The sequence below is a fragment of the Thamnophis sirtalis genome, unplaced genomic scaffold (assembly GCF_051295495.1).
Source record: "Thamnophis sirtalis isolate CommonGarterSnake01/CBP01778 unplaced genomic scaffold, rThaSir2_p1.2 scaffold_7, whole genome shotgun sequence".
NCBI classification, from domain to species: Eukaryota; Metazoa; Chordata; class Lepidosauria; order Squamata; family Natricidae; genus Thamnophis; species Thamnophis sirtalis.
The window spans coordinates 43,266,535-43,289,302 of record NW_028261387.1 but is presented as its reverse complement, the minus strand read 5'-3'; the positions used below and the strand labels follow the sequence as shown (position 1 = coordinate 43,289,302).

The 22,768-nt window shown below is 38.6% G+C and overlaps 1 protein-coding gene across 3 annotated transcripts; it reads right to left on the bottom strand.

The window, feature by feature from the left end:
* Positions 1-8,248: 8,248 nt before the first annotated feature.
* Positions 8,249-22,339, bottom strand: LOC106551979 (potassium voltage-gated channel subfamily A member 2). Of its 3 annotated transcripts, XM_087719851.1 has the most exons (3): positions 21,668-22,339; positions 18,926-20,429; positions 8,249-8,725 (listed from the first exon to the last, which is right to left on the bottom strand). In XM_087719851.1, exons 2-3 carry the CDS (start codon positions 20,283-20,285, stop codon positions 8,691-8,693), a joined length of 1,395 nt encoding a protein of 464 aa, XP_087575977.1. In that variant the 5' UTR covers positions 20,286-20,429; positions 21,668-22,339; the 3' UTR covers positions 8,249-8,690. The 3 variants fall into 3 exon arrangements, with proteins under 3 accessions (XP_087575977.1, XP_013925629.1, XP_013925627.1); XM_014070154.2 differs by lacking the exon at positions 8,249-8,725 and having other exon boundaries at positions 18,567-20,429; positions 21,643-22,339; XM_014070152.2 differs by lacking the exon at positions 8,249-8,725 and having other exon boundaries at positions 18,567-20,429.
* Between the last annotated feature and the right edge of the window lie 429 nt (positions 22,340-22,768).

Below are 22,768 nucleotides of genomic sequence, written 5' to 3'. Positions count from 1 at the left end.
ACTCGCCGGAATCTACCCAGTCAGAGTGGAAGCCTGTCCAGATCTGAGCGATTTTATCCTGCAGATACTGAACAAATTCTTCAGCCCTACCCTGCAAGGGGTCTTTCCCAGTTCCTTGGTTAAGTAAGGAGTGGGTCACCCTAAACAGGGTGGCTGGGCAGTTATCTGCGGACGTGATAAGAGTGGAAAAATGTTGCTGTTTTGCCGCTTTTATCGCCACTAAGTAGGTTTTAATATGAATTCTTACTAGTGTTTGATCAGATTCAGACCGGCTGGCCCTGCAACCACTCTCTAGGCGTCTTTTCTGGCATTTCATCTCCTGGAACTCCTCGGTAAACCAGGGAGCTACACGGGATCGACACTGGGTCAGAGGCCGCAAAGGCACAACACGAGCCAAAGTCCCAGTGGCCGCCCTATCCCAGGCTTCCACTAGAGCTTCGGTCGAGTTGTGAGCAAGGGATTCAGGAAAAGTCCCAAGCTCCATCAGGAACCATTCAGGGTCCATCAGGCGCCTGGGGCGGAACCATCTATTTGGTTCCGCCTCCCTGCGGTAAGGGGTAGCAGTATGAAAGTCAAGCCTGATGAGGAAATGATCCGACCATGACAAGGGTTGGATAGAAATATCCTCTAAATCTAGATTATTCATCCACTGCCCAGAGACAAAAATCAGGCTGAGTGTGATGGGAGGCTTTAAAAGACAGGCTATCTCTTCATGGACATCCCTTGTTGTGCCTTGTTTAATCAAAACTATTCCCATTTTCTATATTTATAGTTATTGTTTATAAATATGAACTTCATAAACCAGCATACAAATGAGCCATTAAAAACTGCTTCTAGGCTTTATATCCATGGAGATGAACTTCATATTGCATTAATATTGTCTGGGGAAACAATCTGCTACCAGGAGTCTGAGCTTTTCAACGCTCTGCCCAATAACAGTACCTATTCAAGATTAGAAAAAGGCTAATAAATTCTGAAAAATAAGTAAATAAATTTGTTTATATAAAATAATTAAAATGATTGCATTCCCTCCAAGTTGATTCTTCCTTTTTCATAGCCTTAATAAATCCATATGGCTTTATAAGTTCATGAGGGTATAGGTTTCCATTAGTAAAATAGTGTTTGTAGAAGATCCTTATTGAAGAAACCTTATATAGTCATTAATAATAACCATAGTCAAATTCTGCTATAATAATACAACCCTAATAAATTAGTGGGGTGAAACCTAAACTTATTTCTAGACAGTTCATTTTTCCTAAATCCTTGTCTTGTCTGACACAACTGAAAATGTAAGATAAATTTTATTACACCTGAATCCTGAAGCTTTATGTTAATCTCAAATGGCCTATAGTGAGATTAAATTATAATCCAAGTTTTCAGCTTCATATATAAGAAGAAATTAGGAAACAGGAAACAATTCAAATAGAAAGGACACAGCAGCAAGGGAAATTTCCAGTCAGAATAGCTGATAGCAATAGCAATAGCAATAGCAGTAGACTTATATACCGCTTCATAGGCCTTTCAGGCCTCTCTAAGCGGTTTACAGAGAGTCAGCATATTGCCCCCAACAATCTGGGTCCTCATTTTACCCACCTCGGAAGGATGGAAGGCTGAGTCAACCCTGAGCCGGTGAGATTTGAACCGCTGACCTGCTGATCTAGCAGTAGCCTGCAGTGCTGCATTTAACCACTGCGCCACCTTGGCTCAGTCCAAACTGATAGTCATCAGTTTGGACTGAATACCTTTGTAAGCTGCTTCCAAAGGATCTCAGTCTGGACAGGCTTTTTCTAAACCATCTTAGAATCAAGTCTATTTGGGACAAGATAAGAGCAGCTTAAATGCCCCTTCTTAGATTAAAATGGAGTTGAGCAAGGGCTTGGTAGCCCTTGAAACCCCTAGCCACTGATGTATACATTTTGGAACTTAGTATACATTATCCAAAATCTATTTCTGGTTTAATAAGTGGGGTATTTTGTCTGTCTCTCTCTCTCTCTCTCTCTGTGTGTGTGTGTGTGTGTGTGTGTGTGTGTGTGTGTGTGTGTTTGTATTCCAGCATAACTTTGGAACTCCTCGAACAATTTCAACCAAACCTGGCACACAACTGACTTACTCTCTGGAAACAAATACTGTGTGGGTAGGACACCCCTAATACCCCTTGGGGGAGGGTGTTCTGCTATGATACAGCCTGTTGTGCCTTCAAATGGCTTCTACTGTACTGCCATAAAATGGCTTCAACTGTACAGTGCAGCGGAGCTGCCATGGTAATGGATTCACAGTACTCCACAGTACTGTGAAAGGGGACAGTACTGGTAAGGGGAAAATCCAACATTAGAAATTGTTTTTCCCTTATAAATAAATACCCAGGCAACGCCAGGTTATCAGCTAGTATGATATAAAGGTAAAGGTAAAGATTCCCCTATCATGGTGTGTCTAATTCTAGGGGGTGATGATCATCTCCATTTCTTAGTTGAGGCATTATCTGAAGATAATGGTCACGTGGCCACCATGACTATAAGGCAAGATGCATGGAGCGCTATTCCCTTTCCACCTTTCCTTTCGAATGGCTTAGGTGGGCAGGAGCTGGGGCAGGTAACGGGAGCTCATCTCATTAGGCAGCACTCAGGTCTCGAACCCAGGCTATCACAAAGTTAGCATCTTTAACCACTGAGCCATTATGCCCCCTTATAATATGATGTAACCAAAATTTATATCAGTTTAAAAATTCAAAGAGAAATAGCCATTTGTATTTGCCAGACCAGGAGATCTTCCTTCCTTCCCATCAGGAGTATATTAAAACTAACTAATTACTATTGCATCATTATGCCAGATTTGGAATCTATTTATCTTAAATATTTGTAATGAGTGCAATTACAAATTAATTAATATAAAAGTATAAAAATAATTAATCAATATAAAAGTATAAACATTTAGGAAAAAAACTTAGAAAATTCAAGGTCACATCACAAGGATAACTAATCATTAACTATTAGGGCTTTCATATATTAGTAGTATTTTGAAAATGAAATTCCAATGAATATCTTTTGACTTATATTGCTGGGAAATGCATGTTGTTTCAATTTCCTTCATTTAATACAAGAATAGAAATACTGAGAAACAATAGTTATTCTGCTGATTCTCTGATTGTGTTAACTATGAATTTCAGATATATACAGATATAGATTTCAAGTTCAAGGTTCAAGGTTTATTACACTTGTATGCCGCCCTATTCCCGGAGGGACTCAGGGTGGCTAACAAACCAAAAGGGAAGAGGAATAATACAGAAAAAAACAAAAGGCAAGCAAACAAAATACGGAAACAATTTAAAAACAGTCAACAGTCACACAATTGGAGTGGGGATGGGAACTCATCAGCCCCAGGCCTGTTGGAACAGCCAGGTCTTGACGGCTTTGCGGAAAGCCCGAAGAGTGGTGAGGGTCCGGATCTCCATGGGGAGATCGTTCCAGAGGGCCAGAGCAGCCACAGAGGAGGCCATCCTCCAGGTGGTCGACAATCGGCATTGGCTGGCGGACGGAATTCGGAGGAGGCCTAATCTGTGGGATCTAATAGGTCTTTGGGAGGTAATTGGCAGAAGGCGGTCTCTCAAGTACCCAGGTCCAATACCATGTAGGGCTTTATAAGTGACAACTAGCACCTTGAAGCGTATCCGGAGACGGGTAGGCAGCCAGTGCAGCTCGCGGAGGATAGGTGTAATGTGGGTGTACCGAGGTGCACCCACAATCGCTCGCGCGGCTGCATTCTGGACAAGCTGAAGTCTCCGAATGCTCTTCAAGGGCTGCCCCATGTAGAGTGCATTGCAGTAGTCCAGCCTTGAGGTCACAAGGGCGCGAGTGACTGTTGCAAGAGCCTCCCAGTTCAGGTAGGGATGCAATTGGTGCACCAGGCGAACCTGGGCAAATGCCCCCCTGGTCACAGCCAACAAATGATGTTCTAAAGTCAGCTGTGGGTCCAAGTTAATATTTAGATGAAAGAATATCAGGCAGTGAATCTGATTGTGAACTCCAAAAACATATTGGAAGAAGGGAAGGACAAACCAGTTCCATACTGTTGCCAAAAAGCCTGCATAAATATGTCCACATGTACTCGTGAGAAATCTAATTCCACTTAAGGATATATTTACAATTATTGTGGAGCAATTCTCATCAGATTTACATAGAATGCAATCACAAAGAGTTAAATGAAGCTTATTCGTGGGCAAATGAAGACATTCTTGAAAGCCTAAAGATGCTTCTTGGATACAAAGAAACTTGTGATTAGAAGATTTGCATACAGTAGTATGATAAACTGCTGCCAGGTTCTGCAGGCAAAACATGCTCTGTGACATTTAGTTATCCTGGTTTGTCTCCTTCTTTTAGACAGACTAGTTGTGATGCTGTTACAGAGGCATCTCTGTTCAGGTTTTCAGAAAGTATTTGTATAATAGAAAGATCTACTTTGAAAAAAACAGTGGTGTGTCACTGTGGATTTACAACAGTTCTGAAAACAACAAGGCACTTTTCTTCAGAAATAAAAACTGTAGCTCATCATAACACCGATATTGATTTGTTTGTACAGCAAGAAGAACATTACATCATTTATTCAATAACCTGTTATCTTTTGGTCTGGAAGGTTACCTTGAAAGTAACATCTCTCTTTCTAATCTCTTCCCCAATTTAACTTATTTACTTCTATACTAGCTTTTGGTTTTTAAAAAAGGTGGAGGTTAGTTGGGAGATCCCATAGAATCCACTTCTGTAAATCTTGATTCTTTAAAATTTGTGCAAGAAGACTTGACAAAAGTTAGGCTGATGTGCTTCAATGGGAACTAGTATGGCACAGGTGATGAATGGAGATGAATCATTTCCTTTCCACCCACTAGACAAGAAAAGGAGATGAGCACAATATCTATGTTTATCAAGAAATTGTTCCATAGTGGTCTTGGGTCTAAAGGAGCAATTTCTCTGTGGAAATTCTTGATAATATGTGTGAAAAGAATCTATCCTAAAAATATGTAATTCCTCTGAACACTTGCTGTAGAAACTAAACCTTGGGAACTTACTACAATCCCTAAAGCTTCTCATTACTTGGACATTGGGTACACACAAGTAAGCTGCTCCTCCAAAAATAACACTGCATTTTCCAGAAGCACCATTATAAACCTAAGTACATGAATGGAGCAAGAATGGAGACAAATAGCTATGTTTCTGGAGCAGATGCAGTGGGCTTTACATCAAAACGAGTAACAAACTGAGATTTTCAGACAATGGAAATAACTAGTCACAGAGCCTTGAGGCAGCAAAATTTGTGAAGAATATACAATTGATGTGTAGATTTTTTAGAGTCCTACTGCATGCAGCTAATGAAAGCACCGGGGTTCCCACATGATTAGCTGCTGCAGCAGCAGTATACACCTGACCCAGAAACACATCTACACAGCATATAAACTGTAATAGCTGAGCAGATAACAAACACTGGATGGAAGCTGGAGATCTTGGGGCAGTGAAGAACTGCAATGGTCAACAAATTGGCAGGAGGATCCAATGTTCGGAAACCTGCTAGTAGAGACTAAAGGGGAAAGCTACAGAATGTTAAACACAACCATCATAAATGTGGTCTGGGAAAAAATATCAGAATATTGAAGTAGAAATAACATAAGAACTATGAAATGATTTGTGAGTCATGTTTCATTTGAGTGAGCCAAATGTAAGAGAAGAAGAAGAGAAGATTGTTAGTTTCTAACAATCATTTCTGTGGCACAGCTTGCTGCTTGAGGGTTTGAACAAGAGAGATTTAATGTAATTGAAGCATGCTGGAGATTATCTTCATACAGGCAAAGTTGGCAGACACATTTTGAAAGGAAATGTATGGATAAAGAAATAAAAAAGCAAAGAAGAGGTTCAAGAAGTTGACTTATCTTTATTTTCTCTTTTCTGTGGAGGAAGGGTCAAGCTAAGTTAAATGGGTGAAAAATAATAACAACACATGTTTGGATAGAGTAGGAGGTAAGACACAGGCAGAAAGAAAAAGGCTATGAGTTTGGGGCTTAATGAAGCTGAGTATACACAGGGTTGTCACCGAGGAGTTCTGAGGTAAGCTAATGTTGTTTACTCGTTTAGAGGTTAATTTGTCTTCTATTGCTTCTCCACCAATGAAACTGTAAATAAATTAAACTTAAATTGTCTGAGATTTTCTCTGCATCTAAGAAAACCAATGTGGCTTGTTTTTCATTGTTGCTCCGAATATGTCCAATGCATTTTGAATGTTGCCTTTTAGCCATCTTTAGGTAAAAGCCCGCATTGAGCCTTATAAATGAATTCGTGAAACAATTATTTTTAGTCTGTTAGCTGGAATCATTATAAACAACTTGCAACCATCATTTTAGTTAAAATTCAGTTTTAAAAGAACATGCTTTTCTCTTATGCAAAATTCTAATAACAATTTATTTCTATGAACAATTATTTCTATATTATCAATCTTCAGTTCTATATTTAAAGGCTGCTGCAAAACCTGATCTCTTGTGTTCTTCCTGACAAAGTCCACCAGGACATCACTTGGAACATTTCTTATGTCCACAAATGTGCATTTATTATACATACTTTTATCAATTGCTGCCTCTGTATCCTCATCCTGATCCCAAAATAATTTTAAAACTTTAATAGCTTTTTTTCTAATATCTTCACCAGAATTCTCTGGGATGCTCTAAATCTCAAACAAAATTTCTTCTCTCTTAATTTTAGTAGAGCAAATTATCTGGTTCTCTTTCCCGACTCTCTGTCTTTAACTTCTATCTTAAATTCCAAATTTTCATTTTGTCATTAAATTGTTTTGCCACTCTGGACACTTGTTTTACAGAGCTTTCCATCTTCTTAACTTCTTTTATCTTTACAAGACTTTAATCCATTTGTTTTTCAAAAGCTGTGAATTTAGCATCAAGTGATTCAGCTAACTTATTACCTAATTAAGGGGTGGCCTTCAAAAATTTCAGCAACGGGTTCTCTGCCCAGTTGCTGGGTGGGCGTGGTCATGGTGGGTGTGGCCTAGTTGGCCTCCTGCACCACAGCAGGGGGGGCCTATTCACCTTCCCCAGGCTCCAGAGGCTTTCTTCGAGCATCTGGGAGAGCGAAAACTGCCTCCCCTGGGCTCCAGAGGCCCTCCAGAGCCTCCAGAGTCTGGAACTTTCAGGAGGCCTGTTTTTCCCCCTCCCCGAATCTCCACACGGGCTCTGAACTTACCTTGCATCCAAAACAGGCCGTGTGGAGACTCCTGGGAGGAGAGAGGCAGGGCGGGGTGGGAGGGGCGGGGTGGTTGGGACCAGCCAGGGGTGGGATTTGGAGGTTCTCTGAACTGGCCATAATGTTAGTTACCCAGATGAACTCATAGCAGCCCACCCCTGACCTAATTCCTCAAACATTTTCAGAAATAAAGTATTTCCTCTACCTACAAGTTCCTGTGGTGATTATTTCCACCTTCTGCTGTCTTTGTCACTTTTCTGGTGGTTGCCATTATAATATTTCCATACTGAAAGTATCTCAATTGCAAGAGAAAGAGTAAACTGCAAGTTCTCCCCCCCCCCATTTTTTTGTTTTATCTTCATATACCCTTAATACTTTCATTTCAAATGGCATTCCACAGATGAAGTCAGCATCATAGTCTAGCTTATATTACCTTTATCTTTCTTGTTCAAGGTTTTGGAAGATATGAATTTTGGAGATAACTTTATACAATGGGTAATATCAATTTCACCTTTACAGAAGTGAATGCCAGGCTATCTTCTTTTCTAACTTGTGGTGACATGGGAAACAATGGTGTTATAGGTACCAAGTCATATGCTAGCACTATTGCTGTAGGAAACCCTGAAGAGAAATAGTGCCCTTGAAACAAGTTAATAAATAATTCTGCTGGGAAGAACATGTATTCTATTTTTGTCCCCAAGCAGTTTTCATTCGGTCCGATAGAGTAGAATTTCCTTGAGAAATTTTTTATCCATACTTAATATGAATAAGGTTCAGAAACTGTATGAATGCTGTTATATAATCAACCTTCTTGTAGCCTGGAGGTTAAATTAAGCCCCAAGGAAAGACATCCTAGGGAAAGATGACAATTTCAGAATTGTCTGAGTGGGAAATATGGGCAACCAATAAAGCCTCAGAGGGACAGGAAAATGTGCAATATATAACTACACAAACTGATATTTTACTTTGTCCAACAATAATCTCAGAAATTTCATCCAGAAAAAAATGTGAATCGAAATACAGGTAAGTCCTTGACTTACAATAGTTTATTTAGTGACCGTTCGGAGTTACAAAGGCACTGAAAAAATAACTTATGATCATTTTTCACACTTATTACCATTACAGTTGTTTATTATTATTATGTTTATTAGGATTTGTATGCCGCCCACTCTCGAGAGACTCAGGGCGGCATCCTCATGGTCACGTGATTTACATTCAAATGCTTGACAACTGGTTCCTATTTATGACCAGTGTCACAGGATCATGTGGTCATCTTTTGTGACCTTCTGACAAGTCAGGTCAATGGGGAAGCCAAATTCACTTAACAACCATGTTACTAATTTAAACACTACAGTGATTCATTTAACAAATGTGGCAAGAAAAGTCATAAAATGAGGCAAAAACTCACTTAACAAATGTTTCACTTAGCAACATAAATTCTGTTCATAAGTCGAGGACTACCTATAAGGTAGAAAACGAAGAACCTAGAAGAATGTCTGAGAAATATTAAGACACATATTAGCACAACATTGTGTTTTAATTTTTTATATACATTCAGGGAAGGGGTGTTGAATTATTATAATTTTTATCTTGTATGTATGTATGTGTATCTGTGTGTGCATGTATGTGTACACGCATGCATGTGAACTCAAAATGGCAAATATACCTAATAGTTTTCCTTATTTTCCCACAACAATGATCCTGTGAGGTGGATTGGATTGTGAGAGACGATGAGCTCAGAGTCACCCAGCCAGCTTTCATATCTAAGGGAGGTCTAGAACCCCAGTTTCCTGGTTTCTAAACCAGCAGCTTAACTGGCTCTCAAACAAGTTATACTGTACAAATGGCCAGTTAGAAGGAATCAAGTCAGACTGTTCAGCTATTGTGAATATGTCTTCAATCATTCCCCACTCTGCACAGCCTATGATTAATCTGACTCATGATTATGAAAGTTGTGGAGAGTGCCAAGATGAGAAAGACTGGAATATTTAAGGGATTTCAATAGCCATTCTCTGGTGTTTTTCACATATTATATTGTACCCAAGGTAATAGTGACTTGGGTACACCAACTGTAGGTGCCAAAAAAGGAATACCCTGTAACAATCCTATATCCCTAACATGACATCCTCTGGGAATTTGTAAGCCACCAATTTGATGGGTTATAAATTATATTATCAGATAATTATCAATAGCAGCAAACAGCAGCAGAAATATGTGGGAAAAGTCAGAATACAATGGAATAAATGTATGAAGACTTTTGAGGAAGAAATCTTCTTTTTTTAAAAAAAAAATCTTAATCTAACTATAATTCTGCACTCTATTCTCTCTTCTTTCTCATCCTCTTTTTACAAAATGAATTCTTTGTAACAGAAATATTTATTTTTAACTGGGATGGTTGACATTTCCAAAATTGGTGATATTCTGTCAAGAATATGTTTTGTACACACATGATCAACCAAATAGCAAATGTCCATATAGGAAACACACAAAGCCTAGGACCGTGTACAAATAAACCATCTTAGTGGCAGAGAATATTTTAACTCTCTTCATTAACAATAAGTTCTATATACATTGTGCAGTTTAAATGTGGCTGATGTATGCATTTTCGTCAAGCAAACACATGGTTAAATGATTCAACATTCCCCTGAGTTTTCTTTCTTTAGCATCCTCTCACCATTATTGGTCCCATTCTTCCAGTAACCATGGAAACAAAAGATTCAGTTCCATGGCATCTTTATTATGAGTTCTTCTTGGGTTTCCTTTTTTTATTGATTCTCTTAAATAAGGCAAACACATACTTATTTGAACCATTGTCCTTCTTTTTCACATTTCAAGCAATAATTAGTAATATGAGTTTGTAGGACATCTGCAGTACCTTAGATAACAGGGAAGCAGCTGCACTTGGCTAATAACATTCCTTGCACTCGGTAGAAAAACAGTCTTACAAATCTTGAAAGAATTAGAATACACACAATTTTGTTACATATTTACACATACACATAGTTTTTGGAATTAAATTCTTAATAGTACATGAGACATCTCATAGCAGCCAAAATATACCCGAAAAGATAAATAGGAGCTAAGGAATTCATTTGCCTCTTGTCACCTTAAAAATTTTCATGAATTGTCGGATGGAGTAAATTAACACAGATATTCTGAAACCAAACCATTGTGGCATGTGCTTGTTCTTTTATTTATATTGGAATCTGCAGGATAACGCACAGTAATAAATTTAGGAAGAGCAAAATGAAAAGTTGGTTTTTAAGAAAGCCAGCTATATTGAAATTCAGCTGTGACATCAGAATAGAATAAAATAATGCTATTGTATTTTGGGGCAAAAGTCTAGACTGCCAACAAATGGCAGCAAAAAGAATTTTCTGTGTCCTGTTGCTGTATCTAGTCATCATTCTGATTTTTGCAGATAAATGGTAACCCTAAAATTAAATAGCAAGAAATTACTGATTAGGCTCTAATGAGCTGTTCCTGAAACTTGGCAACTTTAAGATGGGTGAATTTCAATTCCCAGAATTCTCTAGCCAACATGCTGGCTGGGGAATTCTGGGAATTGAAGTTCACCCATCTTAAAGTTGACAAAGTTGAGAAACATTGCATCAGCAAATAAGAAGTTCATTACAATGATAAAAATAAAACAATGGAGAGGCATTAGAAGACCTAGCCCATCTTTTCAGCAATGGTGAGGGAAGGAAGTTGTACACAATAAATTTAGCTTAGGCTGAAGCATTACAATCCACTGAGAAAGCATTAAGCAGATTCTGACCAAATGGACAGAGAGCTCTGCAGAGTGGGCTGGTATTCAGCACTTTTGAATAAAAGGGCACCTGAGCATCTGGATGTGTGCTTTGCAAAAAATCTTTGAGGACCCTAAAATCTGACACAAAGGCTGCTTGTATTTTGTGCTTGAAAAAGATTTCACTCTGCAGCCCTGATGTAAAATAATTTAAAAACATAACAAACAAGTAGCGAGTTGAAGGAGAGATAAGAAAAAAAATTATTGCATTTTCAAGACAGCCCTGCGTTGTGGCATGTGCTTTCTTTGAGCTAGTGCCCATTTTAAAATATGCATACAAAGAAGTGGCTTTCATCCAAGAATGCTTATGCCACAATGAATTTAGTTCCACAGAGGAGGCACCAAAGTGTCATGTTTTTGGTAAGGCTGCCAGATGTAAGCTGCACAATCTGATAGACCACTAGATGACAGCAAAAAGAATCAGAAAGCTCTAACTCTCTTTGGTTGGGACAGTGGGCCTCCAAATTTTTGCATCCCATTGAGAAATCCCTATGTCCTTTTAGGTCTCTCTCTATTGCCCCCTCCTTGCTTCTGGTCTTCAAACCAAAAACATGTGCCTTCGACAGGCACTAACAATATATCCATTCTATTTATGGATCAAATGAAATTAATCTTCCTATTGAAGGGTAATTTTTTGACTATGCTCATAGCTGGAGTGGAAGAGAATTAAGGAGCTTTGAAATTGGAAAGCTATTTAAAGGTCGAAGGTGGTCTACAAACAAATAAATGCCTTAGTTCATAATTAGGCTTCACTGCATAGTAAAATGAGGTCTAGTGATGGGACCCAAGCTGCAAACTTCAGATCCAGATCAGAATTCACAAAAAGCTCAAGAGGAATTGAATTACCCTTTTTTGACAAATTAAAGAATGGAGCTCAGCTTTATACATTTCTCCAGTGTTGGAAAATAAGAGAGTCATATTTCAATCCACTGAATTATATACAAGTAGCTGGATCTGTTTTGCAAATTGGACCCTTCTCTAGTGTATTTCATCTTGTGCTTATATATTAAGAGATTTTTGTTTTGGCTTTGCCAATCTAAAGTCTGTAACTTTAGGTGAATTACTATATTTGTTAATGTTAATGTTTAATAAGATGCTGTTAAAGGATTACCTGCTAAATACTATGTGGCCTGATTGCTTTTTAGTTTTTCTGCCACATTCAGAAAGCACAATTAAAATACAACAGTAACATATCCACGATTATTCAACAAGACTCACTGCCTCAGCAAAATCCAGTGTTCTTGTTATATAACTTTTCTCAAACTTACAATTATGCCAAATGCATTATGAAGTTACAGAATTGCATTATTTCATGTTTAAAATACTACATTTTAGTACTTGGGTAAATTATTGTATAGACTTGGAATTCATTACTTAGGGGTAGCCTCTAACATCAAACGAGTAAGAAATGGAAATGTAGTGTATTAAAAATGGGAGGCCCCCATTCTAAATATGTATTACATATTTAGATATATGTTACATTTTTGGAAGACTCCTGTGATTGTTTATTTAATTTTATTTCACTAGATAAATATAGGTGCCTTTTATATCTGAAACAAAAATGGGTGTCCAAATTGGACATTCAGCTGTTATGGTGGCCATCAATCTAGTTCTATAGAGCATCCTTCCCTAGTCTAATCATTTTTGAGTGGTCTACAATTCTCATCATTCCCAGCAGCATAACCAATGCCAGTGGTAATGTTAGCCATTATTATTGAATATGGCTGAAGAGTATTGAGTCAAGGAACGCTATAATATAGTTATCCATGTTGATAGGAACTAATACCAAAAATTAGTTGTACACATTTTGGATGGTTTTCTAAGGGCAGAAACAAAGAAAACACCCTTTTTTATTCCTGGCCCCTATAAAATATAGCTCTCCCATGTATAATTTATCTTTTAATCCCAAAATTAAGATATGATCACAGAATGCACCCTTCATTGTTCATTATGATGATTGGTTAGTAACCACTTAAGAAACATATTCTGATGAGTTTTACACTTTACCCGTTGGCATATTTACAGAGACCTGAAATTTATTTAGGAAACAATTGCTGACAGTAGATGAAAAAGTGAATAAGAGAGAGAATGATATAGAGTATCTACAATGAGGGTGCGGTCAGCTGAATGATGAAATGAATAGGAGTGAAATTTTGTTATCCTGCAATGTTTTGTTAGCTTTCCCTTCTTCTTACTTTATTCTGATGCATACAGAAAAATGGTTTTAAGGAACAAACATTATTCGTATCTTCATGTTCACTGGATGAGATAAAAATAATAATAAAATATTGGGGATTCAGATGCCAACTGCAACAAATTTGTTATTGTACTTGATACAAGTTTCAGTAGGATTTAGAAACAGGGCCATTTCTGAAGAGGAGTATTCAGCTACCAGGTGTATGAATTATAAGAGGGTTATCTTCTATTGTACATTCAGCCACATGGGATTTGGACATTGCAAGAGTATGCAAGGTATTTTTCAAGATATTCAGAAATGTTATTTCATAGTTCATGCTATATTTATGTAATGGAACATGTGGACAACTGGGAGAAAGAGAGAATAGATGCTGCCTAGGAAGCAATCAGACAAGAGAGGCAGGAGCCCCCAGTGGCTTTAATTAGAGAAAGAAATATAGGAAGGACCGGCCCAAATGCATCAAGCAGTTAAGAGCTGTGGTGCAAAGTTTGTACTTTCAGAGTTGCAATTTTCTGTTAATGTAGTCTTACAATAAAGGAAAATTTGTTCATCTAGTCACGTCTCCTATCTGGTTTACTTGGGAGGGCTGACAAACAAGGAGATAACTTAACTTCAGTTTACAAGAATTTTGTTTTACTCTTTTTTCCTTTCTAATCTAATTCATTCTCCTTTCCTCCTATTTATCTATTCCTGTCTCAAATTGTCATTTTTATAGAAACCCGATCAATGTAGAGAATAGTACAGATTAGGAGAATATTCCACATGTTGACTCTAACACAAATTGGAAAATAGGATTCTCAGACATGTCTACATCACCTGGGTGAGATTCCTATGAAAACATTCCAAGCTATTATCATCCATGTAGAGCTATTTGCATGGTTTCTTGCTCTTTGGAATAAGTTGGGGACCCATCCCATAACAGCCACTGCTTTTCTAAAAGGTTCAGACAGAGTGACACCAGAGTCTTCCAAGTGCATTTGAAGCCATTGCTTATCAAATGCTAAACTCTCAAAGTATTGTTCTATGCTTCTCTAGGCTGACTTTGGCCAAATCTGAAAAAAACTAAGCAAGGTTAGTGCTTGGATAAGAAGATGCCCCAAAATACAGAAAAGTAAACTGGGTGGGAAGTTAGGAAAACATCTGTATTGTTGCCAGAACAACAACATAGATAGGCCCATGGGCACCAGGATTTGAGTTTGATCTAGGGAAATGTAAATATAATGTAAATTCTTGGCATGGAATAACTCCACCTGCCCAAAGAGTTTACTTAATCTGCAGTTTGGCCACTTCATTTCAGTGAGAGGAAGTTTCATTTAAAATCTGCAGATTACATCATCCTTGTTTCATCAGTCACCTCAACCATCTTGTTGTATCATATGCTCCTTCACCCTCCTGTGTCTATGGTTGCAGCTCTGTGCCTCAACCTCCAAGAAGACAAAGCTTTTTCAGTGTTGTTGAGTAAGACCCAATGGCAACCTGCTGCTATGGTAAACTTCAAGTTATTTTCATTTTATCTGGGATGCAATACAGAGGTCAAAATAGTCATCATTAAAAGATAAATCTGACCTTGGACATCACAGAAAGTTTTGCTGACTGCAATTCATCTAGATACCTTCTGTTCTCATTTTCACTGTACTAAACACATCCATCCTTCAAGCTTAAATAAATGACTGGAGAAGAATGCTACAGAAAAACACCTCACTGCACAGGTGTAAACAGGTGTATTAGTAATTAGTGGGAGTTTGACCAACCTATGGAAAGTCACTCTATTGAAACCTCAAGTTGACTGCTCTACAAATAAAACATTTATCCAGATCCATAGTCAAGAATAGTTGAATGAGATGGAATAATCAGGACAACTAACTATCCCAACTACTGTTTTGAACATGAACTCATATGAATTATTATTTTTTCGCAAATTTGTACTGTGGTGCCTCTGCACCTCTTAACCCTTGATGCAACTAAATTATTTTGTATGCAGTCAGACTGGGATGCCCATTCAAGGTAGCCTCCACCAGAGTCCACTATATTTGATGTTCTCCTTCCATTTTTTTTCATTCCAGACAGAAGAAAAGGAAAGCCATGAAAACAGACTGAATAATGTAAAAAATCAAATACTGAAACAAATGAATTTCAGTAAAATGGGAATTTCAGTGAAATAAGAGTTTATCTAATATAGTATCGGAATCAGGATTGTAAAGATTTTCCCTTCTGTGGAACTGGACTTCCTTCTCATAATTCTATTACAAATATGACCTCTTCTTGTTCTCTGAAACCGCAGGAACTCTACTCCATATTGACATGTGAACGAAACCCAGTGAGAATTCCTGATATAATCTTTTCCCCTACACTTTTGCACAGACAGATTTTCTGTTGTAGAGCACAGACCAGTTTGAATCTTTAACCAAGTATATTTCTTCCCTTATTAGGGGGGGGGGGGCGCAGTGGAAAAGACAGAATATTTTTGACAGTAGCCTGAGGCAACAGGAAGGATTACTCTATTCCTTCTCACTGCAATGAAGGATATTCCAAACTTAGCTTTTTTTAAATTCATGGCATATTTAACACAGAGGTTCTGAGAGATGTGATGCAAAGGTATTCGTCACTGTCCTGTAATAATGGTCCATGTTATTACCATTAACATAAAGGGTAAACCAAAACTACTTCATAAACACCACCACTGCTGATCTTTTTATAGTTGGTAAGGCTTCTTATATTATTCAGTTATTTTATTCCAGTCTTCATGACAAAATGAAATGGAATAACCTTTCTTTGGCTGGAGTAGGAGTAGGAAAAAGACCAAGAAATTTGAGTTTTGTCCAGATTTTTTCAGGAAAAACTTTTGTTACGGTTGTAAACAACGTTTTAGCAACTGTTATTTAAACAATACTCAGCAATAGACAGATTCAGCTATATTCAATGTTAGCTTTCTTATAGGCTGAAAAAAGTCTTTCCTGGAACAGTAAAACCTATTTTATATATTTCTTAAAATCTATTTAAAATCAGATTGTTCTGATATATTCCCTCTTGGCATAAAAACAGATATCACTCAGACTCAACCAAATAGCTTGTTGATTATGCAGGTTGCATGGATTTGTACAGAGTTTAACACACATACTGTATAAGCAATCAGAATGACTATTTTGGCACATATCCAGTTTGCAGATGAATCTATATTCCCCATGCAAAATTGTGGAACATGAGCTGAGTCGTAGCACAATAGGTAAATGTGAACTGAGTGGGCTGTTAGCAAGTTGGTTTTCTTGCATAAACACCTATGCAACCTCTTTATCATGTGTTAAATTCTTTACAGAGCACTCAGTTCATATTTTCGATATGTGATTTAGTCCTTACTGCATTCATTCATGACAATGCAGGAATAGGATCAGTAAAGCAAACCCCAAATCACTTACAGGATCTAACTGCCTTTTCTTGTTGGGAATTTCAGTTGTTGTAAATCCATTTTCTAAGGTCTAAACCAGCATCAAAGATATGTGAATGCAATGTATGTAGGTAAATGTTTAGCAGCTTAGAATTTGGGGTTGTCATGAATCTTCAAACAACCTCAGGGTCAAATCACACAAGGCAGTATAGGATTTGCAAGTGATGAGCAGAGGATTTGCTCACAGGCATTATTATCTCATTATTGTTATTTGTTGCAAATGCATCTTTCCTGGAACGTTGATTGCAGAATTGCCTTTTATTGAAGAACTATCCAGCCCCTTGAGGGTTGCAACTGCAGCATCAACAGGGTACAAATCCAAGATGCCAACCTACGAAGAGAAGTCAATGTAGAAGAAGCCATTGCCTCCTTAATGGAAAGCAGTTAATCCAGCTTGAGGTGTGAAGTTGGCCAAAGTTCTCTTATCACATTACACTTGGGTGTTTTTTCCAAAGATTCTAAGAGCCAAATATGGACCGTTTTTACTCTAATTTTGAGAACAGTGAATCCATTGCATGAGAACATTCCAAAGGAAACATCAACTTTCAAGCTGCACATTGGCACATATTAAGATATGGTCAACTCTTCCTCTGCTATAGCCATGTGGTGCAGCTCTATTAGGACATTTTCGAAAGAAAGCTATTCTGTACCCAAATGAATTGCCTTGGGCTGGCTTTATTGCATAAACCCATTCTCTTATGAAAATGCTAAATACCAGATTTTATGCAGATTGAGAGGAAGGTATGCTGTACCTTTGCATCTTACTTTTGAATCTCAAGGTTCTGCACAGTTAAATACTTCAAGCAATCTCTGTGTGCTCCAATCTTTTATATTTAGATATCAAATGTTTAGTTAACATTTGTTTGACACTCTCACCAGAGATCCTTTCATTACAAATATTTTTCCTCATTTCTGGTCAGCCATGTCTCTATATATGACATCACAATGAATCCATTACCAGTTTCTCAATATATATGTGATGTATATGATTCATATTACCTTAGTTGGTTTGCCTACTCAAGCAAGCAAACATTTTGGGCATTTTTCTTGCATATCACATTACTGGTCAGCATACATCCTTCAACTCAATTGCTTTAGTTTTTCTTTTCTTTTCTTTTTTTTTAATGTCCATGAATTTCCTTCAAGCCACTGGACAATCTAGAATCACTATAAACAAGTATACTCTATAGTCTACTTAAGAAAATAGATATATTTTATGTAATAAATATTAAGATCCATGCAACAAATATCCATGCAGCTGTACTGTAATACTGGTTAAATGTCTCTGCAGAATAAATATATTCTAGGCCACAGCTTATTTGCTCCAGCATTTGAAACAATATGCTTTTCAGTTCTGCATATGTAGGTGACCCCCACCCCAAAAAACAAACCTAACAAAAATGTATGCTTTTTAAGAAACAAATGTCTCCAGGATCCTGATGAGTCTCAACTAAAGAAATAACAACAACAACAACATTTTTTTTCCTACCAAACAGTGCCTCCTGCAATCCTCACACTGACATGCTGCAGTAGATGTATCCAATGCAGCATTTTTGGTTCAGAAGCATAACCTGCATGGTACAGTCTCTCACTGGCATTTCTGATCTGGAAAACCTGAACTTTAAAAAGTAATTTGGAGAAATATTTCCTTTAATTAAACCATGCATGACCTTTTGTATAATTTCTGAAGCTTGAAAGCTATATAGTTGCATACTATTTCCTTGGAATAAATATTCTTTTGCATGGGTTGACTTCTATATTTTAAATCATGTTTAGCTAGTTGGCATCTGTGAATAACTGTTGGAAACATGAAGAGGTTGTGGGTTTTGTTTTTCTTCAATGCCATTCATCTGATACTGTGACATAATTTTGCCTTAAATGTTTGATATATTTGGAAACCCAGAAAACTGTATTAGAAAAAAATTGCATGAAAGCTTATTCAGCATTCAGTGTTAAAAAGAGTCACTTACACAACTATTGCTTTCCATGCAGAACCAATACATGTTGCAGAACATATTGTATTAACTACAGTGCAAGGTATTATGCAACATCTGCAAATGTTCCACTTGAATTTTAAGTATATTATTAGGGTCCCCTCCTTTTTATTAGCTAAACATCGGTTAACATTTTAGTTATATTAACATAGTTTGTGTTAGCTAGGGTGCAATTGGCTGTTTTCAAGTTCTCCTCTCTAAAGTCCTCATTGCTATTATTCACACCTTCTTGTATCTCCATATAATCAGACTTACTAATAGTGGAGGCACTTCTGCTTTTCTTTAGGTCAGGGGAAGAAGGGATCTTTGGGCAGCTGGTTACTTGCAAGTATTGAGCTTGCTCCTCTCCTTCTGTCTCACGGTGATAGAAGTAGTTGAAATTGGACACTATAACCGGCACTGGTAAGGCAATTGTTAATACACCTGCAATGGCACACAAGGAGCCAACTATTTTTCCACCTATGGTCGTGGGGACCATGTCTCCATAGCCAACTGTCGTCATGGAAACCACAGCCCACCAAAAAGCATCGGGGATGCTTGGGAACTGAGAATCCCTCTCATCAGCCTCTGCAAAATAGACAGCGCTGGAGAACAGGATGACACCAATGAAGAGGAAAAATATCAAGAGGCCTAGCTCCCTCATGCTGGCCTTAAGAGTCTGTCCCAGGATTTGCAATCCTTTGGAGTGTCTGGAAAGTTTGAAGATCCTGAACACCCTCACCAAGCGGATGACTCGAAGGATAGCAAGAGACATAGCCTGTTGACCTTGCTGGCCGTCTTCTGGTTTCTCAGCCAGCTCTGTGCCAAGTGTGATGAAGTACGGAATAATGGCAACAATATCAATGATGTTCATGATATTGGTAAAAAAACCAGCTTTGCTAGGGCAGGCAAAGAATCTCACCAGGAATTCAAAGGAGAACCAAATTATGCAGAGTGTTTCTACTATAAAGAAGGGGTCTGTGAAAGATGTTTGCTGTTGAGACCCCATTGTGCTGTTGGAATAAGGGCTGGGGTTGCTACTGCTACCATGCATGTCTTCAGCATCATCACGGAATATGGGCAAAGTTTCTAAACAGAAACTTACTATAGAGATTAGGATGACCATGACTGAGACAATTGCTATAATCCTGGCTGGTCCAGAACTTTCTGGGTATTCAAAGAGAAGCCATACTTGTCTCTGAAATTCATTTTCTGGTAACGGGCGTTCTTCTTCCTTGATGTAACCCTCATCCTCCCGAAACATCTCCATCGCTTCTTCACCAAGTTCATAAAACCTTATTTCTTCTGAGAAGATGTCCAAGGGTACGTTAACGGGCCTTCTCAGTCTGCCACCCGATTGGTAGTAATATAAAATAGCATCAAAGCTGGGTCTGTTTCTGTCAAAGAAATATTCATTCCGGAGAGGATCAAAATATCTCATTCTCTTTTTCGGATCTCCCAATAAGGTCTCTGGAAACTGAGCAAGTGTCTTAAGTTGTGTTTCAAACCGAAGGCCTGAGATATTAATAACCACTCTCTCACAACATTCATGATCAGTTTCTGGGTTATAAGTGTCCTGAGGATGACCAGGCAAAGCTGCTGCTTCATCTGTGGGATCTCCAGTAGCAACAGTCATATTTAGGCAGTTTTAATCAAAACTTTTATGAATATCTGGTGGTTGAGTGGTGTTCACTGAGATTCTAATATCCACCGTAAAGTTATGCACATGGACTTTGATGTAGTTCATGAAAACAGGGAGTTCGTGAAAATAGTCTTTCAGCTGAAAAAGAAAGAAAGAATAATATAAGCCTTTTTTCTCACACTCTTAGCCAAGTGTGTGTGTGTGTGTGTGTGTGTGTGTCTGTGTGTGTGTCTGTGTCTGTGTCTGTATCTGTGTCTGTGTGCATTCCATGTACAAAATTTCAATTGGATTTATTTGGTCTGTATAACTTGAAGAAGGCCTCTGATCTCAAATCATGTCAAATCTGTATCATTTAAGAAAATAAAGATATCATATGAAATACAGAAAGCTTTCTAATTGGCAAGTAGCTAATAATAGCATTGTTTATCCCAAACATCGCAGCATATTCTAATTGCTTCAAAGCCCTATCAGGCTTCATTCCCTGCACTATAGCAGTAAGATGACCCACACAGCACCTGAGACTCAGCATTCACCTTGAGGAATTGGCCTGGTGGTTTAGAGATTGAGTTAAACTGTTATGTCGAACACTGGAGTGCATCATTAACATAGCGCAGTCTAGATTTTAACTTCTCAGTTCTACAACCCAGCCTCCTTCTCTTCCTATCTCTATCCGTTGTCTTTGCAAGCTCTCCCTGTGCTCTTGCTGCAGTTCTGAATAGAAGTTCATCTTCTGTCATTGCCAAAGAAAGAACAGCTAAGGAAAAACAATCCACATTGCCTCAGTCTCTGACACTGATTATCTGACCTTAGAGAGAAATACAGAGATTTGTGTTTCCAAGAGTCTCCTAAGTTCCCTCTGGCAATATGTTGAGTTAGGGAGGGAGGGAGGGAGGGAAGGAAGGAAGGGTCTTGAAAGTAGAAGCTAGGTCTAATACTAAAGTAGGGGTTGCTTAATAAAAGAGAGGACTCTTTTCTTTAAGTCAGTGTCTATATGAACTAAAAACCTCTCTTTATTATAGTGGGAAGATCCCATACTCAGCAAAAACCTGATGTCCCCGGTGTCCTCAAGAAGTATGACATTGCTTGGAAACCAGCTATTTGCTAAAACTGGAAGGGCTACAAAACAGCATTGATAAAGATTCAGTTGTTAAATGCAGCCCTTTGCTCACTGAGTTACATTACAGGCTCTCGTTATTCAGGGTTAAAACAAGAGAAACAATTGTGACAGCGTGAAAAATAGATACACCTTTTTTTTCTCAAAATCTCTCCCTCTTCCCTACACACCATGCATATCCAAAGACAAACACACACACACACACACACACACACACACACACACACACACACTCACATTGCAGTGGCAGGAGTCTACACACCATTTGGCATCTGTGCTGTTTGCTGTTGCAGAGTCTGCTGCAGTGAAGTCTCCGCTGAGCTTCCTTTTCAGGGAAAAAAACAGAGCATCGTGGGCTCTGCCATGCGTTGCTCAGCCGGCTGCGTCTGGGTTCCCATCAAAGAAGCACTGGACTTCATTTGGCATGCAGGACATGACCGGGGGGGATGTTTTGCTTCTGAGCACCTGAAGAATATCCCATGTGCTCTCAAGTTCTCAGCCCCCAAGCCCCTCTCCTGGGGTTGCCCTGCCCTTCGCTGGATGCTGCATCACCAGTCCTGCTGCCTCTGGTTGGACTTCTGGGAGGGGAAGGGATGCTCAGTGCCCTTAGAGCCACAGGCTGCTATCCCGCCCTCTTCTCTCTGGACACGGTTTTTAATTCTTGTTGTTCATAAGAACAACCGAAGGCTTTCTCCTTCCCAGGAGAAACTCCCTGGCTTCCAATCCTCCACAGATGACAGCTGCCCTCCTTCCTCGCAGCCAGGATGCAAGATTGAAGGCAGGGGAGGCAAGTAAAACCCTGCTCTTTCATCCGAGTTCCTAAGAGAGGGATATTTTTTCATGCAGCTGACCTGTCCTTTTTCTGGATGCCCATCAATCCCAACCGTCTAGAAAGCTTAGCTGCAGATCGACTTCTGTTGGATTTCCCCACTGCCTCCTCTCTCCTAACCTCCCTTCTTCTTATGCCTTAGAAAAATAGTACAACCCTGACAAGCTTGCAGCCTTCAACTGTTATACTTAACCCCTTGGATGCCAACACAAAGTCATCGGAGGCAATGAGATGCTCCTTTCTTGCCCTCCCTCTTTCGCTCTCCTCCTCCCTCCTCCTCCTGTTTTGAATTGCTAAGAGAATCCCTTGGGGATGGAAGGTTTTTAAGGCAATATTTCTGAATGCAAAATGGTAGAGATAGCTTACAATCTTTAGATGCACAAAATGGAACAAAAACACATGCAAGCTTGATGTTAGATTTGGGTTTGTTTGTTTTTTACATTTCCACTTCATAATTACCCAAAATCATAAAGACGTATCAATTTAAACCATAGCCCCAGCAGCTTAATTTTTATTTTAGCTGTCCTATAGAAG

Excerpts from the sequence above, each read along its gene's own strand:
- LOC106551979 (XM_014070154.2), bottom strand. The coding sequence starts at position 20,285 with ATGACTGTTGCTACTGGAGATCCCACAGATGAAGCAGCAGCTTTGCCT.